Genomic DNA, 24,443 nt, shown 5'->3' on the forward strand with positions numbered 1-24,443 from the left:
CAGGACTTCTAGCAATTTTTAAACTACAGTTCACCCCTCTCTTGGGTGTTCAGTAAGTTTTCTGTGACTCTTTAATTTCAAATCACTAAAGACTAAAATTTAATATGAAAGTAAGTAGTCCGATGCATTCAACATATATACTAATAAAGACTTCAGTTCCATCAGGTTTTACTATCAATAAACAAGGAACATAAAGTTGCTATTCTGCTAAATGTGGAGGAAATAATTTCCTCTGCAGGAAGAAGTTTTCTAGTCAGAATGCAGCACAGAAAAAAATCCTTTAGGCTGAGCCTCTTCCTATCCTCCCAGACTCATTTTCACCTCTGTTCTGATCCAGACATAATGCAACTTCGTCTGATGTCACAGGTGAGGTATTTTCCTCTTTGCGGTAAACAAATGATGTCACAACCACAGGACTGTGATTTCACTACAGGACTGAACAAGCGGGTATCTCATGCATGGAATGAAAGCTATTGCTCAAACATAAACAGCAGAAATAATTGTAAAACAAATGAACAGCCAAGCAAATTAATTCCTTTTTGAATCACCGTTCCTGTTTTCCAAGTGCAAACAATTCTCCTTTCCTATTTAGGAAGCCTGAGGGGATGAAAAAGTGTCCAAGATGGTGAAATTAAAAATTAGCTACTGAGCTTGAAACATGCAATGATTGCACTTCATAACATTTTTATTGCCTCAGTGTTGTATGAATCACTTCACAGTTCCACACTGTTAGGATGAAAAAAATGACACCAATAAAGTCTAAGCAATCGATGTTATGACTTCATCAATCTGAGACTAAAGGCATGCACAGAATGTCAAACATTTTCAGCTACCATCTCATTCTGAACAAGCACAAGTTTCATCTTTGTATCCTTCTGAAGAGTGGTCATTCTCACACCAAAAGATGGAAAACTGAAAAAATCCTCAGTACAGCTCCATGTGACACAACCTTGCTTTCCCTTTCAGAAACCAGCCAAATTTGGGTTTCTCGAGTTATGAACGCTGCTAATGCACAGCAAGGCTACAAGCTAATACAGAATGTTCCGAATTCAGAACATTCTCACTCCTTTGAGGCTTTGCGACAAGACAGTATCATTTTAACAATGACCTGCACTTAGCTTTATTTTTTTAAAGGTTTACAGGTTCTGGAAGTATGAAGCTGAATTACCTTTACAATACCACTAAATCCAAAAAAAGTTCAATTTATTGCTACTTAAAACTTCCAAGAGGACAATAATCTATGCTTAAGACAATAAAGCAGCATCGTAGTAATCTATCAGATACATAAAATGTACAGTGCAAAGAAGTGACCTCTCACAGGGAGACTGTACCTTCTTTTGACAGTCATGCTCAATAGCTAACCAAATGCAACTTTAAATTCCTTCTACTTATAGTTCAACTTTGACATGACTAAGTAAGTGTTTTAGTCTGGTTGTATTAAAAAACCAAAACCAAAAACCCCTCCCATCTCCATAAAGCATCACTAAATCCAAACGTGTTCTGCAATAGCAGAACCTAACAATTTGGTTTTTCTCTCTCTCTTAGCAAACAGTAGCTTTCTTTTTTTAACTGAGTGGCTAGACATCTTGACTTAGGTATTGAAATCTCTGGTAGGATTCTTTCCTTTAATAGAACAGCTCATTTCCCTTATAAAATCATTAACAGAAGATAAAGCCCTTTTTTTTAACTCTAATCTTGCTTCGTTGCAAGTGTGCTAGAGGCACTTTAGTATGGATCAGGTCATGAATATCACAAATTACAGCAGCAACATGTGGTGACAAAGGATCAAATTATTCATATAACAATAAAACCTTCTTCCTTCTTTGCCAAAAAATAAGTAAACAGTATGCATTGATCTCTCAAGACAAAAACTCAGTTCCTCTTAAATCTGTGTTTTTCTAATATTTACAAATCCAGGTTTACCGTATGAAGTAACGGCATGGCACAAACCTGAGAATGACGAATGGGGGTATGACTGGGTGCAACAAAACCTACTTCATTTTATGTCAAAATTCTCTCCCATTTCACATGAGGTAGAGGTATGAAGCTAAGCTACAGCAGAAAAAAGTTAGTAGGTGCTATTTTCAGGCAAACTTCCCCATAGTAGATTCACTGCAGATGCATTATGAACAAAGCAGAACTATGACCGGGCAGGCACAATTGTGGGAGAATTATCACACCAACAAGAACAGCACTGGCCATAAATGCAGTATAACACATTGAAGTGAAATTCACAGTTAATTTATACATCAGTGTTTCAATGCAGAAAAGCACACACCATTGAAGTTCATATTTTTCTTAGGTAATGCTGGAACAAATGACAACTGTAGCCTGTTCCCCTACTTGAAACACACACACTGGGAAAGTACTGTCTTCACAGGGTTTATGGGGATGGAAAAGACAAAAGTAATGACCAAACGTTAAGCGTAAGGATGTTATTCATATAGACCTGTTAGGCATCGCATAGCCCTCCACACATTGCCTTACAACCGCAGTATGCAAAACTGGCTTCTTATTAGCAAAAACTTATTTCCAGAAATTCCATAGCAGATGTAGCTCAAGCTATAATACAACAAAGTGGTATAGTAACTTTAATACATCCTATTCCTTTACCATAACTCAATAAAGCTTCAGGTCACGCTCACACTAAATGCCAGCTGCCCAGTCCAAAGGACACAGCATTAGCCCCCCACAATGCTACACTTCAAAGGGAAGTGAACGTTTTTGTGCTGCCTAAATACTCCTGGATGAACTCTGCTAAAAACTGTCCACTGGACCCAGGCTGATAGCAACTCCAAAAAAAATGAAGACTTCTGTGATACCTTCCCCAAAGAGAACATTTAAATTCTTCAGCAATATGCAGCATTAACATCTGATCGGACAAGTCTGTCAAGGAGAAGCCTTAGAAAGATGATGCTGGTTTCGCAGAAAGACTTAGAATCCCTGATTTTTGGGGCCAGGCTGGAGTCCCAACTCTTAATTAAATTCTAATCTGCTTTTCCCAGGTTTCATAAAATGCTGTCTCAAATAAGCTTATCTTCTAAGAAGTGCAGCATGATCTTCTCATTAAGGAATCTGTTAGAATGAAAACACATTAGTACTACAGTCATAGAAGACTAAGGAAATTATGGACATTTTCCCCAAAACTAGTGGATTGTGGTAGTATCACATTGAAAAAAAAAAAAAGTACATTCACAAGTCTGCTTGAAAAGTGGGAACTTGCTGTTTAAGTGTTTCTTCAATGTTATCTCTATTTTGTTCTTTAATTAATACAAGGATACATGCACTGACATTATAAACACTAATTTGCTATTTAGCATCCCAAATTAGGAAGCATAAACATTTACGCACTTCATTAAACACTACCTAAGAATACTTTGAGATTAACAGGAGACAAGCTAGGCTGTTAAATGCAATTTCAGGGCATACTTAGGCCACTGTAAAAAGACAGTCCTCTTCCCATCCCTCACTATGAATGCTCCTTGGCTCCATCCTATTGGTACCAGCCCTTATGTAATGAACCTTGGAAATCAGGAAGATCTGACACACCTGTGTAATCACAAGAGCCAGCTTAAGGGAAGGGACAGGAATTCAGGCACACGAGCTGCGAAAGGAGGGCGTACCTGTCGGGCAGCACAGTGCACTTAGATTGGCACAAGCCAATTATGAAATTGCACTTTAGAAAGCATAAAACAAATACTTACGCTCTGAATTAAGACATCATTTAAGTACTTGTGGATTACAGCAAGAGACATTGCATTTTTCTCCATCTCTTCCAAAACAGGCACTACAGTTTTAGCATGCCGCCTCCTCTCCCTTCCCTCTTTCTTCCATCCACCCCAGACCTTTAAACCTAAAAGCAGAGCCTTCCATTGCTCCTTTCCAAATTATCTACACATCCAGGACAGGGAAACAGGCTTCACTTTAGGGTATACCAGTGCTACAGGAAGACAATAAGAAATGGTTAAGTCTTCCAAAACTACAGGAAACAGAATTGCACCAGTAGAAAAGAAACAAATGCTGATACTCAGGAACAGACAGCCTGAAAGCTAGATAATCACATCTGCATGTGTAAAATAAATGGAGGGTTAACCGAGACTGCTAATCTAACAAATCCTCAAAATTCATCAGTCCAGGCCCTAAGCTACCTCTAGAAATCTTATTCTCAAAACCCTTCATGAAACAAGACTTCAAGTTATTTTCTTTCACTTACAGACAATAAGGTATAATTCAGACTACAAATTATTCCTTATAATTTTGCATCACAAATCTAACTTCAATGTAGAAAACTATTTTTAATTTAAATTTGTGCTAAAAGTGTCCGTTGTTAAATTATGGACTCAGACAAAATGGCACTAAATTTTCCATTATACATAATCTTGCCATAGTGCGGCAATCTTTAAATTGTTTGAAAATACAAATACACTAAAAATACAGTGTTTCAAGAACAGTAGTACGGACGTACTGAAGAGCTTTGTAGCATAAGCAGGAATCTGAAAAGTGCCTTGGTGCCTGAAAAAGAACTGCTTTTAGATTTATTTTTTAAAATAAATTATCACAGCTTTGGGTTCTTTGCTGGGGTTTTTTGTGTGTTTTGTTGTTGTTTTTTTTTCTCCTTAACTATGACAGCAATGGTGATCTATCCACAAGATAATAAGTGAAAAAGAAGCATTCTTTGCATGTTTTTGACCAAATATATTGTTAGAGATCAAAACAAAGATTTATAAAAACAAACGATTAAAATTTCAGTTCAGAAAAACACTGTAAAATACAGTAAAACTCTTTTCAATAGCAAAGTGGATTTTGTACAGTTCTTCCTTCTAAGCAGATGTTTACTGCAGCCTAGATTCACTAACTCCAGTAAAACAAAATGTAGGCAAAGTGGGTTGGTGTTTGCAGAATTACAACCTATATACAGACCTGCAGGCAACATACTGCAACTCATTGGAAAAATCTTTGAAAATTCACTGTTTCATTGTGAGTGGACTTAGAATATATCTTACATTCTTTAAAGGCAGATTACACCATAGAAAGGCTTTTGACAGAACCGCTCAAAAAATGAATCAGTCATAGGAGTAATGCTTCAAGTCAGTTTCTCCCATCAGCAAAACTGCCACACAAATCAAAAATCAACACTTAAGTAAAACACTAAGACTTTATTAAAAATCCAAAATTTATTGCAAATTGTACTTTGCACTTTCCCTCCTTTCTTCATTTTTACATGATTTATTGATATCCATGATTTTTTCACAGATGTACTTGTTGACTTTGGAGAGTCTCTGTGCAATTTCAGTTTCATCCACAGTTTCTTGTGCTATTCTATCATACAAACATTCTGGGGAGAAAGAAAAAGGAAAGAGCCATTAGGATATTTTTAGAGAAGAATATAGCCCTGTCTTGGGCTACCCACTCAAGAGACAGCACTGAGTAAGCACTGTGTGTATTTGTTGCAAGACAACAGAAGCTTTCATTGATTCACTGGCTATCTTGTTAAAGTCAAGATTTTTCACCAGGCTTGAATCTTTGGCATGACCAACTTCCAGTTATGCTGTGACTACACTAATAGGCTTTCTATACAGAAACAAGGCTAAATCCATGCTTTTACAGTGTCAGTCTTGCCTGCCTAACTCTTGTATTTGTCTGTATCTCCACAGCAGATTTAGAATCTTTGCCTGGGTGTACAGTCTCACCAGAACTGTTGTTATCTACAGTTCCCTGTGAGTCACTCCTACCTTTGCACCTTCAAGACAGTAAGAAAATGATAATAGTTAGGAAGAGCAGCAGTAATCAGTAGAAGACATTAACCGATTTATTTTATTTCTGAAATCTGTTCAGCACACATTAATGTCTGTGTCTTTGTTGGACACCCTGTACCTGGGCATATTTCGCTTTTATCAGTAGATTATTCAGGGCGAGAGCTATCTTCTTGCATGTTTGCACAATACACTTTGTGAACATAACTGGAATACAAAAAGCAAGCAATAGTAATAACTGCAAAAGCAACAAGGGCAATGAAAGTTGAGACAATTTTGCTTCAGAGTTGGTAGTTCGGTGACAGAATTCTGCAGAGGTTACCGAAATCAGCAGTGGTGCAACACACCCCACTCCTTAGCAACAGGCAGGTTTGGGTTTTTTTGTTTTCATAACCAGAACAATGTATTTTGTTGTGTAGGCTTCCCAGACTGGTTAAACAAACTCTTTTCTGCTTTGCCTAGTAATCTATTCCAGTAGCTGTTTATTGCTTCGTATACAGAAAGCCACAGAGATTATTGCTTAATTAACACAGTTTACAGCATTTCTGATGCATATTAAAAAGTTATGAAAATTAAGTACTATGCATGCTCTGTAGTTCATTTTGAAACCTTTAAGAAGTTTTATAAAAGGTTATTTTGCATTAACAAGGTTTGTAACAGTGCTCATGCATCATACTTTTGATAATTTCTTTATTACATCCTACAGAGTAGGGATTTTTAAGAAGCTCAAAATATCATACACGTTAAGAGCTAATGCTGTGATTCAAAAATCTATTTTAAGTAAGTTAGTCTGAGTCCACAGAATGATGATAACATCTAAACCAATGTGAATTTTATGTTGTAAGATGTACTGAATGTAAAATAAATAAAATTAATCAGCATGCAGCCCGATACCTGAAATGCTGATCATCAGTAAACTATGATTTGAAATATGACCCCTAAGAGCAGGTACATCACTGAGAACCTGAAGACACCCAGTGTGTTTGTAGGACACAAGCTTGTACTACAATAGCCTCAGGAATACTCCCAGGTTGTGGCTGATACACCTAGTAAGGTGAACCTCCAGTAAAATACAGGTTATGTTATTAGTTTAGCCACATTGTCAAGAAAAGAATCACTTGACAGAACTCATTCATCAGCTGTGATTCTTGAAGTCAGTGTGAACCGGATAGATTCATGATCATCACAGTATTTCCTCTTCCATCTCTTCCATTTCTATAAAGGGCTGCAGAAACAGTAGTTTAGTAGTCACGTAAGAATGCCAGCTTAAGGGCTCCAAAGAGCGACTGGGAGGTTCTGCTGTTCTTTGTCTTTCGGCTTTAGAGGAGCATACAGATACACCTTCTCATTTTTGACTGGACCAAAGATTCAAGTAGACGTCAAAGACTAACAAGGAGCTTTACTTGTTTCTGTGGTGCTTGATCCAAACTACTGGCTACATAAACTCTAACTTCCTCGCATTTCACCATTTGTCCACTTGCTATTCGTTTTTTTTATTTGGTTTTCTTCTCCATAACAACTTCTTATTTGATCACTTCCAGCTTTCCAAGAAACACTCTTGGCATGATGGGGCAAGACCTGCTAACATTGATGCAAATGCAAAGGACACAACAACGTGTAAAATCACAGTTATGTGCTACCCAGTGCTACCAATATAGGAAGTCTGTCTGCTGCCACCTAAAACACTGGTCATGCAGTTTAACTGGTTCAAGAGCAGATTGTACTGTCTTGAGTCTAACAAAAAGGGAGTCAAAGACAAGGTGAAAGAAACACTGGAAAGAGGAACATGGAAAACCCAGGGGGTGGAACAGTGGAACTCAAAATCAGGGTTGAGGCTGGAAGCAAAAGTATGACAGAAAACACAGAAAACCGAGGAAATAGGGAAGAGCTGAATTGCTGGCGAGTATAAAGGTATAGAAGACAAGAAAGGGAAGGGCCACATCTGCCTCTCACCATGTACCTGTTGAAGCATACTCCTAAACTCACTGTAGTCAAAACAAGGGGAGCTAGAAGAAAGCTATCATCTAAACGGCTCAAGCAGCACAGAGTGTCACTGCTGAAGTACAAGAGGAAAATTCTCACATAAGCAATCTTGCCAGCAGTGCTGAGGAGCAACAGCCTCCAGCAAGGAAACTAGAAAGCTCTTTGCAATGGGCCACTGAAAAATAACACCTTTTTACTGTGTGCTTGTAAGTGGGTAACCAATTCTGTTTCCCATTAGGAGCTGACAAGGATTGCCACAGCCACAGAGTGGATTCCTTACATGGCCAGTACATCATTACTTTGCTACGTGTGTTTGGACTGTACCAAAAGGTCCCAGACAGAACTAGAAAATCGGCATGCTTCCACTTATGTTCTTGAAGCAGATTAGTAAAAAAAACCCATGCCTTTTATTAATTTCTTACAAATTAAGAAAGATGACAGTACAAAGATCAGTTTCCAACTGTTCCCCATACAACAAAGACACACACACACACTCAAAGAGGAATCACATTTCTTACTTCCAAAACACGGTATTTGCAAGGCAGATTACAACAGCTCTTAAAGAGTTCATAGTTAAGAGCACATAGCCACTAAGAACAGGAAAAACAGAATAATGAAGCTCAATCAAATAGGGAGATTTCCTTCAGCCCTACTGCAATTTAGTACGGACGCAAAACCTAAAAATCCAATTTTGGTATGTATTCCATGAGGAATTGACTCCATTCTGACTTAAAAAGAAGCCTGAAATACCCAGAGAGACAGAAATGAATGCAAAACACAAGCACGATGATACAAAGAGACTGAAATTCACTATTCATTTCAAATAAAGGAGAAGGCCTTCTCTCTCTCAAAGTACTACACACATGGACTCAGGCTTGCAGTTACTGAAAGTGTCATTGCAATTTTTCCTGCCAGACAGGTCAGCGGTTTACAGTTCCTGTTCAAATTCCAATTCAAGTGCAACAATTAATTTTTGCTATTTCCATTTTCTCCACTTAAAAGGGTAAAACTATTCTTTCTTGCCTTTGAAGGTATGCGTTTTTTTACAGTCACAGCCATAATGGTTTCTGTGCCTCATGCCAGAGTTGGTTATATTCTGGATGAAAGAATGCAGTAAAGCTACTCTCAGGCTTGTTAAAAGGAATATATGCATTTTAAAAAAATAATTATGTTATAAATGAATTCCAGAACAACGCATTGTTCTCCAGGGTCAGAGTTCTGTCCTGCAAGTGGTTTAAAATTACGATCTTCTTGAATCTTACTGAAGTCAATGTACAACTCTTCAGCTGTGAAGGCCTGCACTGTGCACAGCTATTGCAATGTGTTTTACTTTTCCTGGATATATATGCACTTTACAATGCAATAGCAATTTGAATTACAGTTTTTAATCAGTTAATTTTATGAGCTGAAAAGAAGCATCTTTCAACTCAGTGATTAATGGTTAAACTCCAAAGCAGGAAGCAAAAGTTTTCAAATAACCTACCTCTGACAATGCTTAATTTGTGAGGTGAGAGAGGTGGCTTGGGAACGGCATCTTTCTTTTTTTTGGTTGCAACTCCTGTGACACTTCTGTTCTTGAGAACATCTGTTCCCCAAATCATAACCGCTAGATTTTTTGTATACTTTGAATCTCCTTGTGTTACTTGCAGCTGGTGCCATTTCTCCTCATCTACCCAAATTCCACTGCCAAGATGGACCTAGAAGGTAGTAATAATAACAACTTATCTATGGTATGTAGCACACAACAGTATCCAAGTGCTGTAGGAACAGTAATATCAGGTACTATAATAACAGTAATTAGGGCTGAACAAATCCATTTTGCCTAATTCTGAAACTTCTCCAACTTTGTGGGTCAGGGAGTTCAAGTCAACTTCTTACATAACATAGTTCCTTTTTGTATTCAAGTCTTCTTACTCTCTACTTTTCCCCCTTGCACAGCCTATCACTTGAAAGACTATGGTCAGGAACAGAGATAGAAGAAGGAAACAGTAAACACATCCAGTATTATAAAGGTATGCACAGCATATAAACCAAGCAGTTGCTCAGCCTAATTCAGGAGCAAGATGAACCATTGTCTTTAATATGAAAGCTTCCCTTTGGCTGAAACAGACTTCACCCAAACCATATTTCAGAGGCAGCAGAGAGGGAAATATTTCCCAAGCCAGATCCTGTACCTGTTGGCAAAACTCAGCCTGATTGTTTAAAGTAACTAGAAGAGGAGAAGGGATTTTGAGAGCTCCAATTTCAACATAAGCCAAGAGAGTTTGGAAGCTTTGTAAAACTTCAATTCTATCATCAAGTTTGCCTATCATGTACAATCAACCTATCCAGGTGAATACCATTTTCTGGTAAGGCAATGACCCATTGCTGCAACATTATAAACTTTCCATTATCCAGACAATGAGGAGTAGAGATATTTCACTGAAGTAGTAAAGCAGCATAGTATGGGTACTGGCAAATGCAGTGTGAAGCCATTGCAGTCTCCAACAGGAAGCTGCTCAAGTCTAGTCGTGCTTATTAGTCTTGCTCAGCACCGAGTATGTGGGGTTGACCCCACCAGAGCTACACCTTATCTCTACCCCAAGATTCCCGGTGCTCCAGACTTAAGATGAATAGAGGATGAGAGTCTGAGGACCATCCTTAGGCTGCCACTATGTATGTTTCAGCTGATAGTCCTCATAACCAGGACACTGAAAAGCAAGCAAGGAAATTAACTCCACTAGTAATCAGCACGGGTCTGACATAAGTGCAACCAGGATGCAAACACTGGCCCTGTGTGGAACCACAGAGAATATTTCGTACCTTACATGTCTTATGCTCCTAATTCCCGGACTACAGTGCAGATACCTGAACTACCTCAGCACACAGAAAGTTTTGTTCACATGGTGATGAACTTCCTTCAGCTAGACCCTGACTTGCTCATCATCCATAACAAGCTAATGCATGACCTAGCTATTCTAATTACTGATAAGAGTTCACTGCACTGGAAAGGAAGAAGATAGAACGAACTTTCAGATAATCTGCAAAAGTGCAAAATACCGAAAATATATATCAAACTGGACTGTTATATCCAAAATTTAGGATTCATAAAATCTGATCAAATGTAACACTAACACTTAGTGCCACCTCACAATTAAAAAAAAAATTCAGCAAACAAAATTCTATGGCAAAACTATATCAGGAGACTCTGTTTGCCTTAACTGTTTTGCTCTTAGCTTTTCATGGTTTTACTCCTTTCATGTGCCATGACACAAACTGTGCCTGATATCAGTACAAATCTGAACAGCATCATATAAGTCTCACTAAATGCAATGAAAATTGGACAAGGCTACTGTAAAATTTTATATACCCATAATTTTACTGCCTGTATTCAACCAAATACCATTTTTCCTTTAAATGGAAACCTGCTTTAATTATTAATGAAGGCTATAACCTGAAGAAATTTTTTTATTATGACAGCATCCATCAAAAGCAACTAGTTGTTTAAAAACTTAAATAGTAAAATATGAATGGTTTGGCTACCAGCTATGCTATGAAAAAACAAATGAAAAGTCTAACTTCCTCCAAGTATAAAACCATAAAGCAAGCTCTCTCTCCTGCAGAATCTTCTACACTAAAGAGATTTTAAGAAGTTTTTCACAAGTCCGCATGGTACTTAGATTTTGTAATGGACAGAAACGGAGCTAGAACGCCCCTTTTTTCCCTTCTTTCCTACTCTGTTGTCGAGCCTCTTTGTAATTGCTTTAAAAAGATTCACACTTTTTTGGTGCTCTCTACATATTTTGTAAGACAACTTCAACCAGAATGAGTAGACTGCTCAGAAAACAATCACGTTAGTTATAGTTCATTTATTTCTGTTTTGATCTCAGAAAAGTTATCTGTAAAAATGACTGTAAGTTACTTAGACAATAACTAACATTAGGAATGTTGTGACATGCCAAATTTTGGATGTTTGTATTACATTAGTTGTAGAGACTGCTGTATTTGATCAAAAATCTGATTTCCTTCTGCCAAAAGCAGGGTTTGTCTTTGCTAAAGATTGTTTAGTCTCTTAAACTACTATATTATTCATTAGCTTTAAGTTACTTAAAAGAAAACAATAAGTTACAGCAAATATTTTTAATATTTGTGTTTCAGACAGATCATATCTCTTTGAACATGCTTCATTTATTAAAAAAAAAGTTATCACTGGTATGAAACACCTATGGTAACAGCAACTACGTAACAGACAGCCACAGCCACAGAAATCTTATGTCTCCCTTTTTCTATTTCTAGCATGTTACAGCAAGGAATTTAATCTGTCCATGTCTCAGTTTACCCCTCTGTAAAACAGGCTCGGTACTGTTTCCTATTACTCCCAAAGCTATGGGAAGCTTACTGTACTCCAGATTCAGAAGCCATTTCCTTCTCGCTGGAAAAGCTGCCCCATGGGTCAGACCCTTCGCTTGATGAAATCAATGGGAACTTTACCCCCAATTTCAGCAACTGCAGCATCAACCTTCAAGCATAATGCAACAGAAACAACAACAAATTCAAAGCAATGCTTAACATGGTAGCTGTGCTAACATGTGCAATATAGCCAAAATGTATCTCAGAAGATGAACATTCTTCCCCACCCCCATCCCTTTCTTCTTTTCTTTAAAAGAATGCCACAGGCTCTTTTTCAGTAACTCTGTTCTCCCTCTGGAGGGGAGAGATTTTTCTGCTTTGAAAGAACCCTACAAAGATCAAATCCGATGCCACAAAGGGCAAGATTTCTAAAAAAGTATTTCAGCTGCTCTAGTGGTGCACGTCAATAAAGGAATAATGAAAACAAAGGCATAAATAAGAAAAACTAAAAAAACCACCCACCCTCCAACACTAAATACATTACTAGTTCACATTTCTGGCATCTGAGCTGGCTGAAGCCCCAGTAAATATGCAAACTTAAAGAAAACCCAAAATTACAAAAAGAAAGTTCAAGAGATATTAACATCTGCAGGACAGAGAAAACTTCAGCAACAGAAGTGCCAAGAAGTTGGCAGATGAAATAAAGATGCAGGAAAATCTGCATACAAATACTAAAGGATGCGTCCTATCCCACAGACCTTAAGCGGAAAAAAAAGGAGGTAAACCGAACTCTCACAGTAATATGCAGTAAGTTTTCATTGCACAAATACACACAAAATATACAGGCAAGTGACATATGTTAAATAGATTAGGCAAGAACAGCTATCTGAACCAAATACATGTCAAACTGCCAAGATTATACTATTTTTCACATACACTTTCTCCTCAACAATTATGTTGAATTCATCTTCAAGAATGACAGACACCTGTGCAGTCAATCCTGTATCACAAATCTGAAAATGCAGTATTTCATGCTATTCCATCAGTAATTCCACTGTATGTCAAAGATGAAATGTATTTTTCCCCCTTAAAGGTTCTCAGGTTATGGTACCAAATGCATACGTATCCTAAGAAACAGGATATGCATAGGTAATTTTGAAGGACATACAGCTTTGTAAAAGAAATATGATGTTTAGTGGTAATGGCAACACCTATAAAAGCAGGCCTCAGTAGATGAGCAGACAATGTGTTAGACATGCTGAAGTCTGAAAAACTATCAATCAGGTTCTGGCAAACTGTAGCTAAATGGTACTTCACCAACTTCAAAAAGTATCTGGAAAGCAGCACTACATCAGCTCAGTTAATTCCTACCAGATTCAAGGGAGCCCATTTTCATTACAGGGTTCATAATTATCTACCCGACTCCAACCAAAACATGAAGGCTTCTCTGCAATACGACTACAGCACATTAAAAACATTAAAGACCTTTAAAAAAAAAACCCAACTATTTCTGTTAAATAGATTAATGTAACTTTATAATGGGGGTTACTGACTTTGGTCTATATTTGGTGGATTTATGTATGTCACCAATTATAAGACTATACCAATTTGCTTGTGCATGCATATTTAACAATTATACTCCTTGGTTACACAGCATTCAATGCTCTCACCACTGAGAATAATTTTCTACACTGTTCATTTTGGTGTAATTTCATAATTTTCCTCAGCATAGCATACCTTTATGAAAACTGAGGAAGTTTGTACAGCTGATACCATGCAAAACCCCCAAGATCAAGAAAATTCCACAAGAAAATCACCTGATGGACATTTACAAGTTATTCATGCTATATTTAATTTAAAATACCTTTCCATTCTCGAGAATATACTTGTCCATTACTGGAACAGGGGCAGGATAGTACGTTGATGTATTTGCTTCCTCACTGAAGGTCTTCTGTACCTCAGGTTCAGGCTCAATTGATTCTGGTTTTACTTTTTCAAGCTCAATGGCAGGTCCTAGACAGTTAAGAAAAGAGAGCTGTCTGCTATCCCAGAGAACACGAAATCAATCACTTCATCACCCACGGTTAGCATAAAACAACACATTAGTCATGTTCATTTTAAAGTTAGAAAGAGTCTAAACCAAAATCCTACTTCTGAACATCAACAAATAAAAGCAGGGTAAGTAACTCTGATTTTTTAATTGTTTTTTTTTAAATTTAAATTTAATTTCAAATGTTTAATTTTAATTTAAGTGTTGAATTTTATTCTTAAAGCATATGGACAATTACAGATATGGGTTAGATAGCTTCAAAGCACACTACGGAAATTATGTTAAAATTACACTGAAACGATAAGCCAAAAGCAACGATAGTAATTCTTCAAACAAGAATTACTATATAGTTGCATAGTAACCTGCATAATTTCTGTGACAATTACATAAATTATCCATACAGAATTACAAATTTTATAGCAATTTTTAATTGAAATCTCTTTAGATATAACAGAGGTATATTAAAAATAGCAAGGATCTACAGAAATGCTATGAAGGAAACAGGCTTAGGCTACTTATGCTAAAGTATCATGCACAGAAAAAGTATCCAAAGTTAAAAAAAACTCATATAAATTTGAATTTTGATAGTCCAATCCATCCAACACACTGATCTTTATTTTTAACATAATCAACAAAAATTAAGCACAGATTAAACAACAGAATACTACTAAGCATATGCTTGAGGCTTCAAAGGAGCATAAGCAACTTTTCTTTTCCAGATCATATTTATAAGATGTTCCTAAAAAGACAGAACAAAATTAAATCATTTGTGAACTGGATTTCATTATTCCATTCATTGCAGAGGTTACACTAGAAGTCTAGGAACAGGCTACGGCCCCAAGCCTATCATTGTCTCTTGATGTCTGTCTCTAGGATCACAAGAAGCTCCAGCAGTCACTGAAGTTCCACGTAGGGATGGTGTTTAATTAACACAGCAAGGTGGCCAGCTCAGACCCTGGACACCACAGTAATCAGCCACTTGCAAGAACTATAAGGATAAACTCACCCACTTATAAGAACTATATTGTACCGGGTTGGTGCTGAGAGTGGTCCAGCACTCTGTAGCCCAACCTAGACATCTTCAATAAATGACAATTCAATAACCAGGTCACCGTCACTGTTCAGCATCCCTCCTCAGTGTTTGTGCACATAGACCAAGCCCTGAATTGATCTAACTCTGTAAGTCAAGCTGGCACCAGAGCTATGTCTTGAGTCACATATCTTAAATGGTTTCTGTACCTTGAACAAGCAAAGCATTCACTCCTCCTACTTTGTGCATTTCATTTAGAGATTATTATACAGTGATATCAGCATTTCCTCCATTGTCAGCATTTGACATTTATCCTATAGCCCATTCTACACCTACATAGCTAGCTAAGTGTTCTCAGTTGACTGCCACTTCACACTCAGCAACAAGTAAAAGTTGTCTTGGCAACTCAGGACTTCCACACTGCAGTGCTGCCAACAAGAGCGTGCGAAGAGCCATATGCAATGCAAGCATGGCCCAAATAGAGAAATCACAAAAACCATATAATTTGCATTATAATGCCACAGTAATCTTAATAAGCACCTCTACTATACCATGCATATACAATGGTACGGCCGAGACAAACTAAACTTTCTAACTTGATGAGACTGCTAAACTGATCCAGATTGGGGGAAAGACCTGGACTGATTAAACCACCCAAAGCCTGCACACGTCTCAATGTAGACACACCTGAACAAGTAGATGCAGTGACGTAATTGCCAGTGTGAAGTTAAGAAGTTATCTTTTAGCTGCTGCTTTAAGAACAGTCTTCAACAAAGTGCTATTTTGTGTTTTCATATATTTTGAAAGTCAGTTTGAGGAAGACACCTAAGTACAACCACCTTCTTCCTAGAAGAAAATATTTATCTCAGTTTACACACTTCTACTAGTTGCTATTTAGAAGTCTTTTACTGTTTTGTTTATAGTCATATATTGACACAGCTGGGATTTGGTTTCCAGAGTTCCCCCCCAAAATTCTGCTGATTAAAGTCCATGATGACCATAGCTCTAACAGGTCAGAAAAACCTTTACTGCAATTCATGCTTTACTGCTTTCTTAGAAAAGCACCAACAGAAAGCTTTCAAATGTCTTCTTTTATATTCTACTGATTTTTTTCTTCACAAACAGAAATCTGTCTCTAACTAGGTACTCTAAACAGCTCTTCACAGCTACTTTCACCAACAACTAAAGACTGCATTTTCAACCCAGTATGTTGTGAATTAGACATGCAACCTGCATTACTGCCTTGCAGCTACTGGGAGCTGTGCACCCAATTTACCACACACTACACTCTAAAAGTTTCCTCTCTCTGTAGCTCTCATGCTCTGCATCTTATTTTGAAGATGATGAATGGGACACCCAAAAATATACACCTCTATCTAAAGGCTTAACAATGATAGTACTTAGGTAGCAAGGATCATAAAAAAAATAAAGACAATTCTTCAGAACAAAACAAATGTTTTATTGCAAAATCCTTCTCTTTCTGACTGTAAAGTTTCCATAACAGCTGAGAGACCAGCAAAGTCATATGCAGGATGAAGAGGCAGAAGGCTTCCCTTCATCATCTCTTTTCCTCAAAAATGCATCTTAGGCTACACGCTACTCAAAAATTAGCAAATAAGCCAAAATAAATTAACTGATAAAGTGGTCAATATACATTTGTAAGCAACAAGCTGTTTTTCTACATGGTTTACCGGAATTTGAATGAAAACAACAGGAGTCTGAGAAGTGTGATATTATATAGATGGTATTTCCTGTACTTGTACTTGACAGAAACCTTGGACTTTTACATCAAAAAGCCAAACAAATCTAGAAAAGCTGAATAATAGTAATTCCTTATATGTTGTAAGACACAAATACCATTTCACTCTTCCTATACCTGTGTCAGCCCCAAGACACTACAAACTGGATCACTGAAATTAAAGTGGGATTAAAAATAACTACTTGGGGGGCTGTGTGTGTGCTGATGAATGAACGTTTATGAATGAAAGTGAATATACTCCCTGACTTTAGAGCATTACTAATTCTTCCCAATACAACATGAAAACGCAGTATTTACCAGGGAGTGAACACCCCCCAAATATTATCCCCCATTCAACTTCACCACATCTGGCCGTATACAACCATAGTAAACTGCACAGATCTTACCCTGGAGACAACTACTTTTTTATAAGAAGTTACTGCAATTCTTATCTTTTGCAATCCAAGGACTATTTAAAGTTAGGCCTACAGGGAAGAGTCAGTGATTTAATTCTCTAAATCACCTTACTCTCTATTGATAAAACCAGGGCAAATTAGCGTGTTTTCAGATGCAAAAGAACAAAGATAAACTGCAAAGGCCTAGGATCATGGGGCTTCCTGATCCTGAAGTAGGCAAGGGAAAAGAGGCTTTGGCTGCACACATTCTTCTGGGAGATCAGAGGAGGGATACTGTAACCTCTCCCACGACAGTCATTATATTCCCCCACTGCTTTGGTCCCTAGAGCCCTGGTCAAACGCCTGCCTCCTCCAGAGGGGGATCTCTTGGGCAACAGTGTACCAAAATCACACTGAAGCTTCAGTATATCTCCACCGATCAGTACTGATTTCACTACTGTCATTTGCCACATCTACTTTCAAGGCACTTTTAAAACAAAGACCAATTCAGTGTCACCACGAGGAAGATTAAGAACCCCACTCTTCCCACAAGAGTGGCTCAAGTTTAGCAGCAGAGATGAAGGCCTAGGTCTAAAGCAGAACACATTGACTCCTGGCTGCTCACTGAAATCAACATATTGATGGGAAATTAGAAGACTGAATACTTGACTGAATGTTAGCTCAAGAGGCTGTTCTATATTTGATTTGCAAGTTTAAAATGGCAACAGGCACGCGTTTCCCACAGCTGCAATTCATCAGCACAAAACAGCTGTCATCTCATGCAAAGAAATCAGAAGTCTCTAAGGTGAAACAGAAACGCAATTAGTTTGCATTAAGTCCAGCCTGCTAGAAGTGCAGCATAACATAAATTACATGTAATTTGAAACTCTAGGTTTAAGAGATCGCTGCAACAACTGAAGATGAATTCAGGATGTAATCTATCTTCTGAACAATTTTCACAGATTATTCACATATCCAAACATACCTCATTTATAAGCTAGAAGAGTAAGGAAGACTAAAGAAGTCTTTACATATCTATCTCTTGATTAAAAGTAGCACTTTTTCATACCATCATCAGACTCTCTAATTTATAGTTTCCTGAAGATGTCTCCCTTTCTAATCATTCATAAATTTTGTACGGATCTTTCTAGAATCTGGTTGATTCTCTGCTGTGAATGAGGCTACAAGGAACGGCAAGTTACCAGCAATTAATACACTGAGTCTTAGGAAACACACTCCCTGTGAACGACACAGCCCATAGGACCAAATTCTACCTTTGTCACCCATGAAAAGTTACATACAAGTAATAACAACAAGGAATTCTTTTGGAAGTTAACCACAATAAATATTTGTTCAGGTATGTCATTAAATTAAAAGAACTTGTCTTCAATATAAGCAAGATTTATTTTCAGTTGTAAAGAAGGTGTCAGACTGATACAACGGAAAGTCAAGCCCAGTATTTAGAGAAGATTCAGCACTTCTTCCAATAAGGGTTGGTTTGTTTGTTTTGGTGGGGTTCCGTCTCCCCCCCCCCTTTTTCTTCCAAGCTTTCTTGATTTGGCTCAAGAAACATATTCCTTCTTTCTTAAAGTGAAAGAAACGAGACAGAATTCAGAAGCTGTCTTCGTTTCATTGCTGGTCTCACCACTCAAATTGCTGTCAAGTCTACCAACTAAATTGGTATTTTACGCTGTTCAGCCCCATTGCCCACTAACATCTGGCTGGTGCTCCATTCACATAAATTCCAGCTAACTACTTGCAGATGAAGAAACATCTTTCCATCCAAGGAAAATTTTAGAAAGCTCAGTGAAATCTACTGCCAACCATATCATGTTTTTCAGACTGTGGAAACCTTGCCTATTTAGTTTTATTAAAAAAGTTAACTAGAATGTTTATAATAGGTAATGACATTTTAATTACGCACAGTGCAACAATGACGAGCATTCACAATCAAACACCCAGTTTAAATCATCAGATGCTACTTTGAAAACCTGGCTCCAAACTTGCAGGAACACCTTAACACATGCTACAGCACAGGCACATGCTCTCTCGGGTTCAGGTTTGTATGTGATCATAACTCAGACCCACATGCAAATTGCATGCACTCGTTCAAGTCAAGTAGAAGAGCCAATATCCAATTTACATGCAAAAATTAAGTTTCCAGATACACAAAGGCAGACATAAGAAACAGCATGCTAAGTTCGGATGCACAAATTTTAACCAAATTTCAGTCACTGAGCAAATCTTCAACACAGCAGTACCACATTCTAATAGCAAATAAATATAAAATTAGTGAAATATTTGAAGGTATTCCATCTTCAATGAAAAGGATGAACTTTTTATTTTTTCTTTTTTCCCATTTATTCCAACAAAATGGTTAGATAATTGTTATAAACCAAAACAAATGAGCAACTGACTCAAGATATTTAAAATTTAAAACCAAATTACACAAACCTGCATTTTGTAACAAAACGTTGATAAACGGGACACTAACAAAAAGGTTTTTTAATTATTCTTTAACAATCCATTATTTTTCAAATAGCATGGCTGTTTAAAGCCACTGCTAAGAAGTTCAGGAACGTATCACATTCTAATGAGTTACTAATGGGAAGAGGGGGCAGAAAACGTAAGGTAACACAGTCACTTACATAACAATAACCAAAACCCCTAACTGAAAAGAATAAAATAGTTTTAGCCCAAATATTCATTCCACTTCCTTTTCTTTCTTCTTTTTTTCTTCTTTTTAAACTGGAACATACTGGTATATTTTGCAGATAACACTTTATTATCTGTTTCGGCATATACTGGAAGGTTAGAGACTCTTTAAAATACAGCTGCTTAAAATGGAACTCTGATTAAACCATACCCGCACAAAGACCTCTACTGTCATTAAAGAAAAACCCAGACGTACATAGCATACAAATTCGACACATATTGTACAGCCATAGCAGAAAACCCTTTTAACATTCAATGTCCAGTTTAACAACCACTGCTATTCTTCAAATACGCTTCCATTACTATTGATCACACTTGCAAAATTCATTAAAACTAGTCCCATTTAAGTCCGGCACTTACCACTACCTAGTCTTAGAAGCAGTACATCCTGGAGTCTCCTGTTCAAGTCTCTGAGCTCTTTCATTTCTGACACGAGTGCCCCATACTCCTTTAGCTTCTTTGCCTGCTGCACAAGCTGTCTCCGTGTTCTCTCAAGCTCCTGTTGAATGTGTCTCATTTCTTCTTGTTGCTGTTGGTAACTCCTCAGCAATTCTTCATACAGAATCCGAGGAACTACAGCATCGTCCATGTTGTTCATGCCTTCCGACGTCTCCATAAAAGCCTCCTCAGGGCTGGAAGTATTACTGAGACTCATCCCATTCTGTTTTTCGAGGCGAGCAACAACGGCTTCAATGCTTTTGTGTGTACCTTCACTTTGTTTCCTTCCATCTTGTCTCTGCATGTTAGAATAAAAAAATAAATAAATTAGGAGAGCAGTAAAATGTAATAAAATTAAAAATCTACAGTCTTGGGAACTGTTAGTATTCTTGTTTTCCAAAAAAAGCAAGACAAAGTCTGCCTGCAAAAATGTTTTGTCTAACAGATTCTTGCGGATATACATCATAACTATCATGCATGTGTAATTCTGCTAAATGCATATACAAACTTCTGAGGCAGTTAAAGGCTTTTTTTTCCACATTTGTGCAACACTTGCAAGCTCGGTGTACATAGGTCACTTGATTCCATACGTAAAGAGAATTAATTTCTTTTTAAAAATGTGGATCTGGATCTTTTTTCCTTTAAAGTTTACCCCTAACATTTAGATTTCCGACAGCAATTGGTTTTCCGGTAACTAAGAGAAAGAATCACCTCTGTGCTACGTTTGTCACCTGTAATGACATCAAAGATGAAAGCAGCATACCATACAAAGCTGTTATGTGAACAGGGGGCTTGTCCTTCCCACACTTTGGGAAACAAAGCCTTCTCTGACTATTCGTCTAGCACGTTCACCCAACTGCCTGATGTGACTGAGTTAACACTATCAGCAAACACTGAAAAGTAATTGAAAACACAGAAGTTGGAGACAGAATATATCATCCAGCCTCATCTCCCTCATCAACTGATTCCTTCCATATTAATACTGCATTGCAGAGGCTTCATGTCCTTTGAACGCTCAGCAGAAATTTACCTTCAGTCATCTGCGCAAACCCTACAAATTAAAGTACACCTCTTTTTTGGGGGCCTGGATAGTGGTATTAAAATGTGAAAGTACTCGTAAAAGTCACCAAGGTTTATTGGCCAAATATGGAAAAAATCATTCAAAGTTCCAAGCAACTGCAAGGAAAGCAAATGTAACTCATAGGTTAGAGACAAAAAGCTGACACTATCAATTCCCATACCACAATATCCATGAGTAATGTGCCAGAAAACGAGATTATTTAATGTGACGCCTTTTCCAAGCATGTTCTAAAAAAAAAACAAAAACAAAAACAAACAACCAAAAAAAAACCACCACCAAAAAAAAAAACAAAACAAAAAAAATTAAAAACAACATGCTGGCCCACCATAAAGAAATGTACTAGTATCATTCCTGCAGCTGCAAAACACATGAAGCCACAGAGCAGTGTTTTATTCCGAAAGTTGGCAGACTTTTAAAGAAATCATCTGCTATCAAAAAATAAATAGATTTACATAGTAGGTTTCTGGCATCTGGACATAAAAAGGCAACCGGCAGTTATAATGGAGGGATGGAGTCCTGTCAATTTGTGTTCCCACCCAGTGCTGTAGTTGGGAAGTCTGAGAGTACCCCTTCCAATTCCATCAACAGCGCACAATAGGTCACAAGTGCCACCGAGAACAGCTGTGCGACATTCACGTACTGGTGACTTTTAAAGTATTCTGGGCCGAAGTGGAAAAGCATTGTTCCAGTCATCTCAAATGGCAATTAAACAGCACACATGGTATAAACAGGAAAATGTTCAGTTGCACTTAAATCAGGTTTTGAAAACTCGTACCCCATCCCCATACACAATTTGACCCAATTTCACCACACACAGTGTTTTAAGGGGATCAAAAGCAGGCCTGGAATTCTTACGCTATGTCGTCTGTATATGCCCCAAGCACTTAAAAAAAACAAAAAAAAGAAAAAAGGGAAAAAAAAAGAAAAAAAAAAAAAGGAAAGACTTCAGTACCTTACTGTGTCTAAGCTCCACATCTTCTTCCCCATAATCTGTAACCTCCCCAGCTTCTTCTACGTGATTGAGAGAGAGTTTGGGGATTTTAATTTTCTTCTGCATCACACTGTTCTCAAGGTCAGTTTTGTCCTCTAAAACGTATATTAAAAATAAAATTGTTACATTAATCAGTGTTCTTACTTCCAAATACTACATAACTTAGGCAAGACCAGTTAAAAAAAATGAAACAAAACCACCCATGCTTCAATCCCCTCATAATACCATGACGAAATTAATCCATGGCATAACTCAACTGATGCCCACTGACAATTCTAGACTTTCAACAGGGACTCACTCTGGCCAAACACAAGAATAAATATTGAAAAATGTCAAGCTAGATTCATGTGAGTGATCAAACGTGTCAATGAGTACCTTGTACTATTACTAAAGGACTTAAAGATGCAGTAAATAAAAAAACTTCCTAAAAACCACCTGTATTGCTTTAAATTATGTTTACAAATAGTATTTTCATATTTATAATCTGTTGCTGCATTTCAAACTCTGCTTAGGTTTAAAGTGAAAATAAACTTGGTAATTCATCCTATACTCTAGCCATCATCTGTCAGCAGCACAGATCTATTTGCACACACAGCAGATTCCGTTATTCTACAAAGTGCAGGGCTGGAAGAGAGGATGCTGCAGGATAGGTTGAAAATGTATTACCGAAAAGTTGCATATGGAGCAAATCTGTTACAAGATTACCATACGACCCCTGTTTTGTTAGTTAATGGTACTAATCCTTTTCCTTTAGATATACAAAGCCAAAATTTGCTTATATTAATCTCTGAATCTCATTTAAAAAATTGAAGTAAAATATTTTTCAAGTCTGAAACATTCTAACACATCTCAAAATTAAGTGTTTCAAAACACCATTCTGAAAATAAGTTTGAAATATTTTAATATTCCTGAAAAGGTACAGAGGGGACAGGGTATCAAGAGTATAGTCTCTCCAAATGTGCCTGTGATCCATAAAATTCCTGCAGAGCAAACAAGGTCTTAAAAGACTCACAAGCTTGGCTACCTGTTCAAGACACCGACAAGAAAAAATTTAAGCTCTGAAGCGTCATACTTGTACATTGAAAGTTTATGAGTAAGAAAACACTTTGAGTCTTCTTATCCACCTGCAAACTATTTCACAAAGTGTCCCATGAATATTTTTGAAAGTGCCAATGAGGATGGCATTTGTGAGTCCTCAGCTGCATTGACTTTTGCCATCTCAAATTAGCATCTCTCCCCAGGACCTCAAAACGGTTAGTGTTGACAGTGTAGAAAAGGGAAACAAAGGTAAATCACTGTTTAATGAGGAGCAAGGCATTCATTAGAATTGAATTACACAGATGAACGCAACTCATTTTGCTACAGATAGAAATGGATCTCTTGTAGGCAAATGGTGATATTACAGCCCAAGGCTATGTAAAGAGAATAGGCACAGAACATGCAGAATAAGATGTTAAGACAACCTGAAATGGAATGCAGATGGTAGCAATAAATACTAAGACAGATGCAAAAACAAACAGATAAACAACAAAAATCAGCTAGGCTTATTTTAGATCATTCTCCATTCCCCAGAGCATCACGGATGCTTATCCCAGTAAAACAGAAAGGCAATCCAACTGTTTCAGTTTCAAAAAATAAATGAAAACATAGGGCTTTATCTGCAAAACACAGGTTCATCAAAAAAGTGATACAACCCAATTCTACTGTCAGAGCACAGAGAAGAAAATAAAATAGCCCTTAGAAAAAAAAAAACCCCAACAGATTGACAGACTAAAGGACAGACTGATGGGTATCAGTATCTTCTTGGAAGGACAAAAATTTAAGAATAAATAAATCCATACTGAATAAGAAAAACCCCATCAACCTTTTTCTATTTGTTGAACAGATACTCCAAAAGATATATATGACTATATATTTTGGGATATCTGATAGATTGAGGA

The 24,443-nt window shown here is 37.3% G+C and overlaps 1 protein-coding gene across 3 annotated transcripts in view; it reads right to left on the reverse strand.

The window, feature by feature from the left end:
- Positions 1-5,136: 5,136 nt before the first annotated feature.
- LOC104345166 (BEN domain-containing protein 5) overlaps positions 5,137-24,443 on the reverse strand; it is a 628,288-nt gene continuing 608,981 nt past the window's right edge. For 2 of the 3 annotated variants that reach the window (XM_086462164.1, XM_086462163.1), the window contains 5 exons: positions 22,465-22,598; positions 20,354-20,729; positions 13,930-14,078; positions 9,220-9,433; positions 5,137-5,335 (listed from right to left, as the gene is read on the reverse strand). In XM_086462164.1, coding sequence (XP_086318290.1) covers positions 5,175-5,335; positions 9,220-9,433; positions 13,930-14,078; positions 20,354-20,729; positions 22,465-22,598 — 1,034 coding nt within the window. In that variant the 3' untranslated portion in view covers positions 5,137-5,174. The remainder of the gene's footprint in view (positions 5,336-9,219; positions 9,434-13,929; positions 14,079-20,353; positions 20,730-22,464; positions 22,599-24,443) is intronic. The other variant, XM_086462165.1, reaches the window with a different exon arrangement.

The sequence above is a fragment of the Leptosomus discolor genome, chromosome 3 (assembly GCF_034619465.1).
Source record: "Leptosomus discolor isolate bLepDis1 chromosome 3, bLepDis1.hap2, whole genome shotgun sequence".
NCBI classification, from domain to species: Eukaryota; Metazoa; Chordata; class Aves; order Leptosomiformes; family Leptosomidae; genus Leptosomus; species Leptosomus discolor.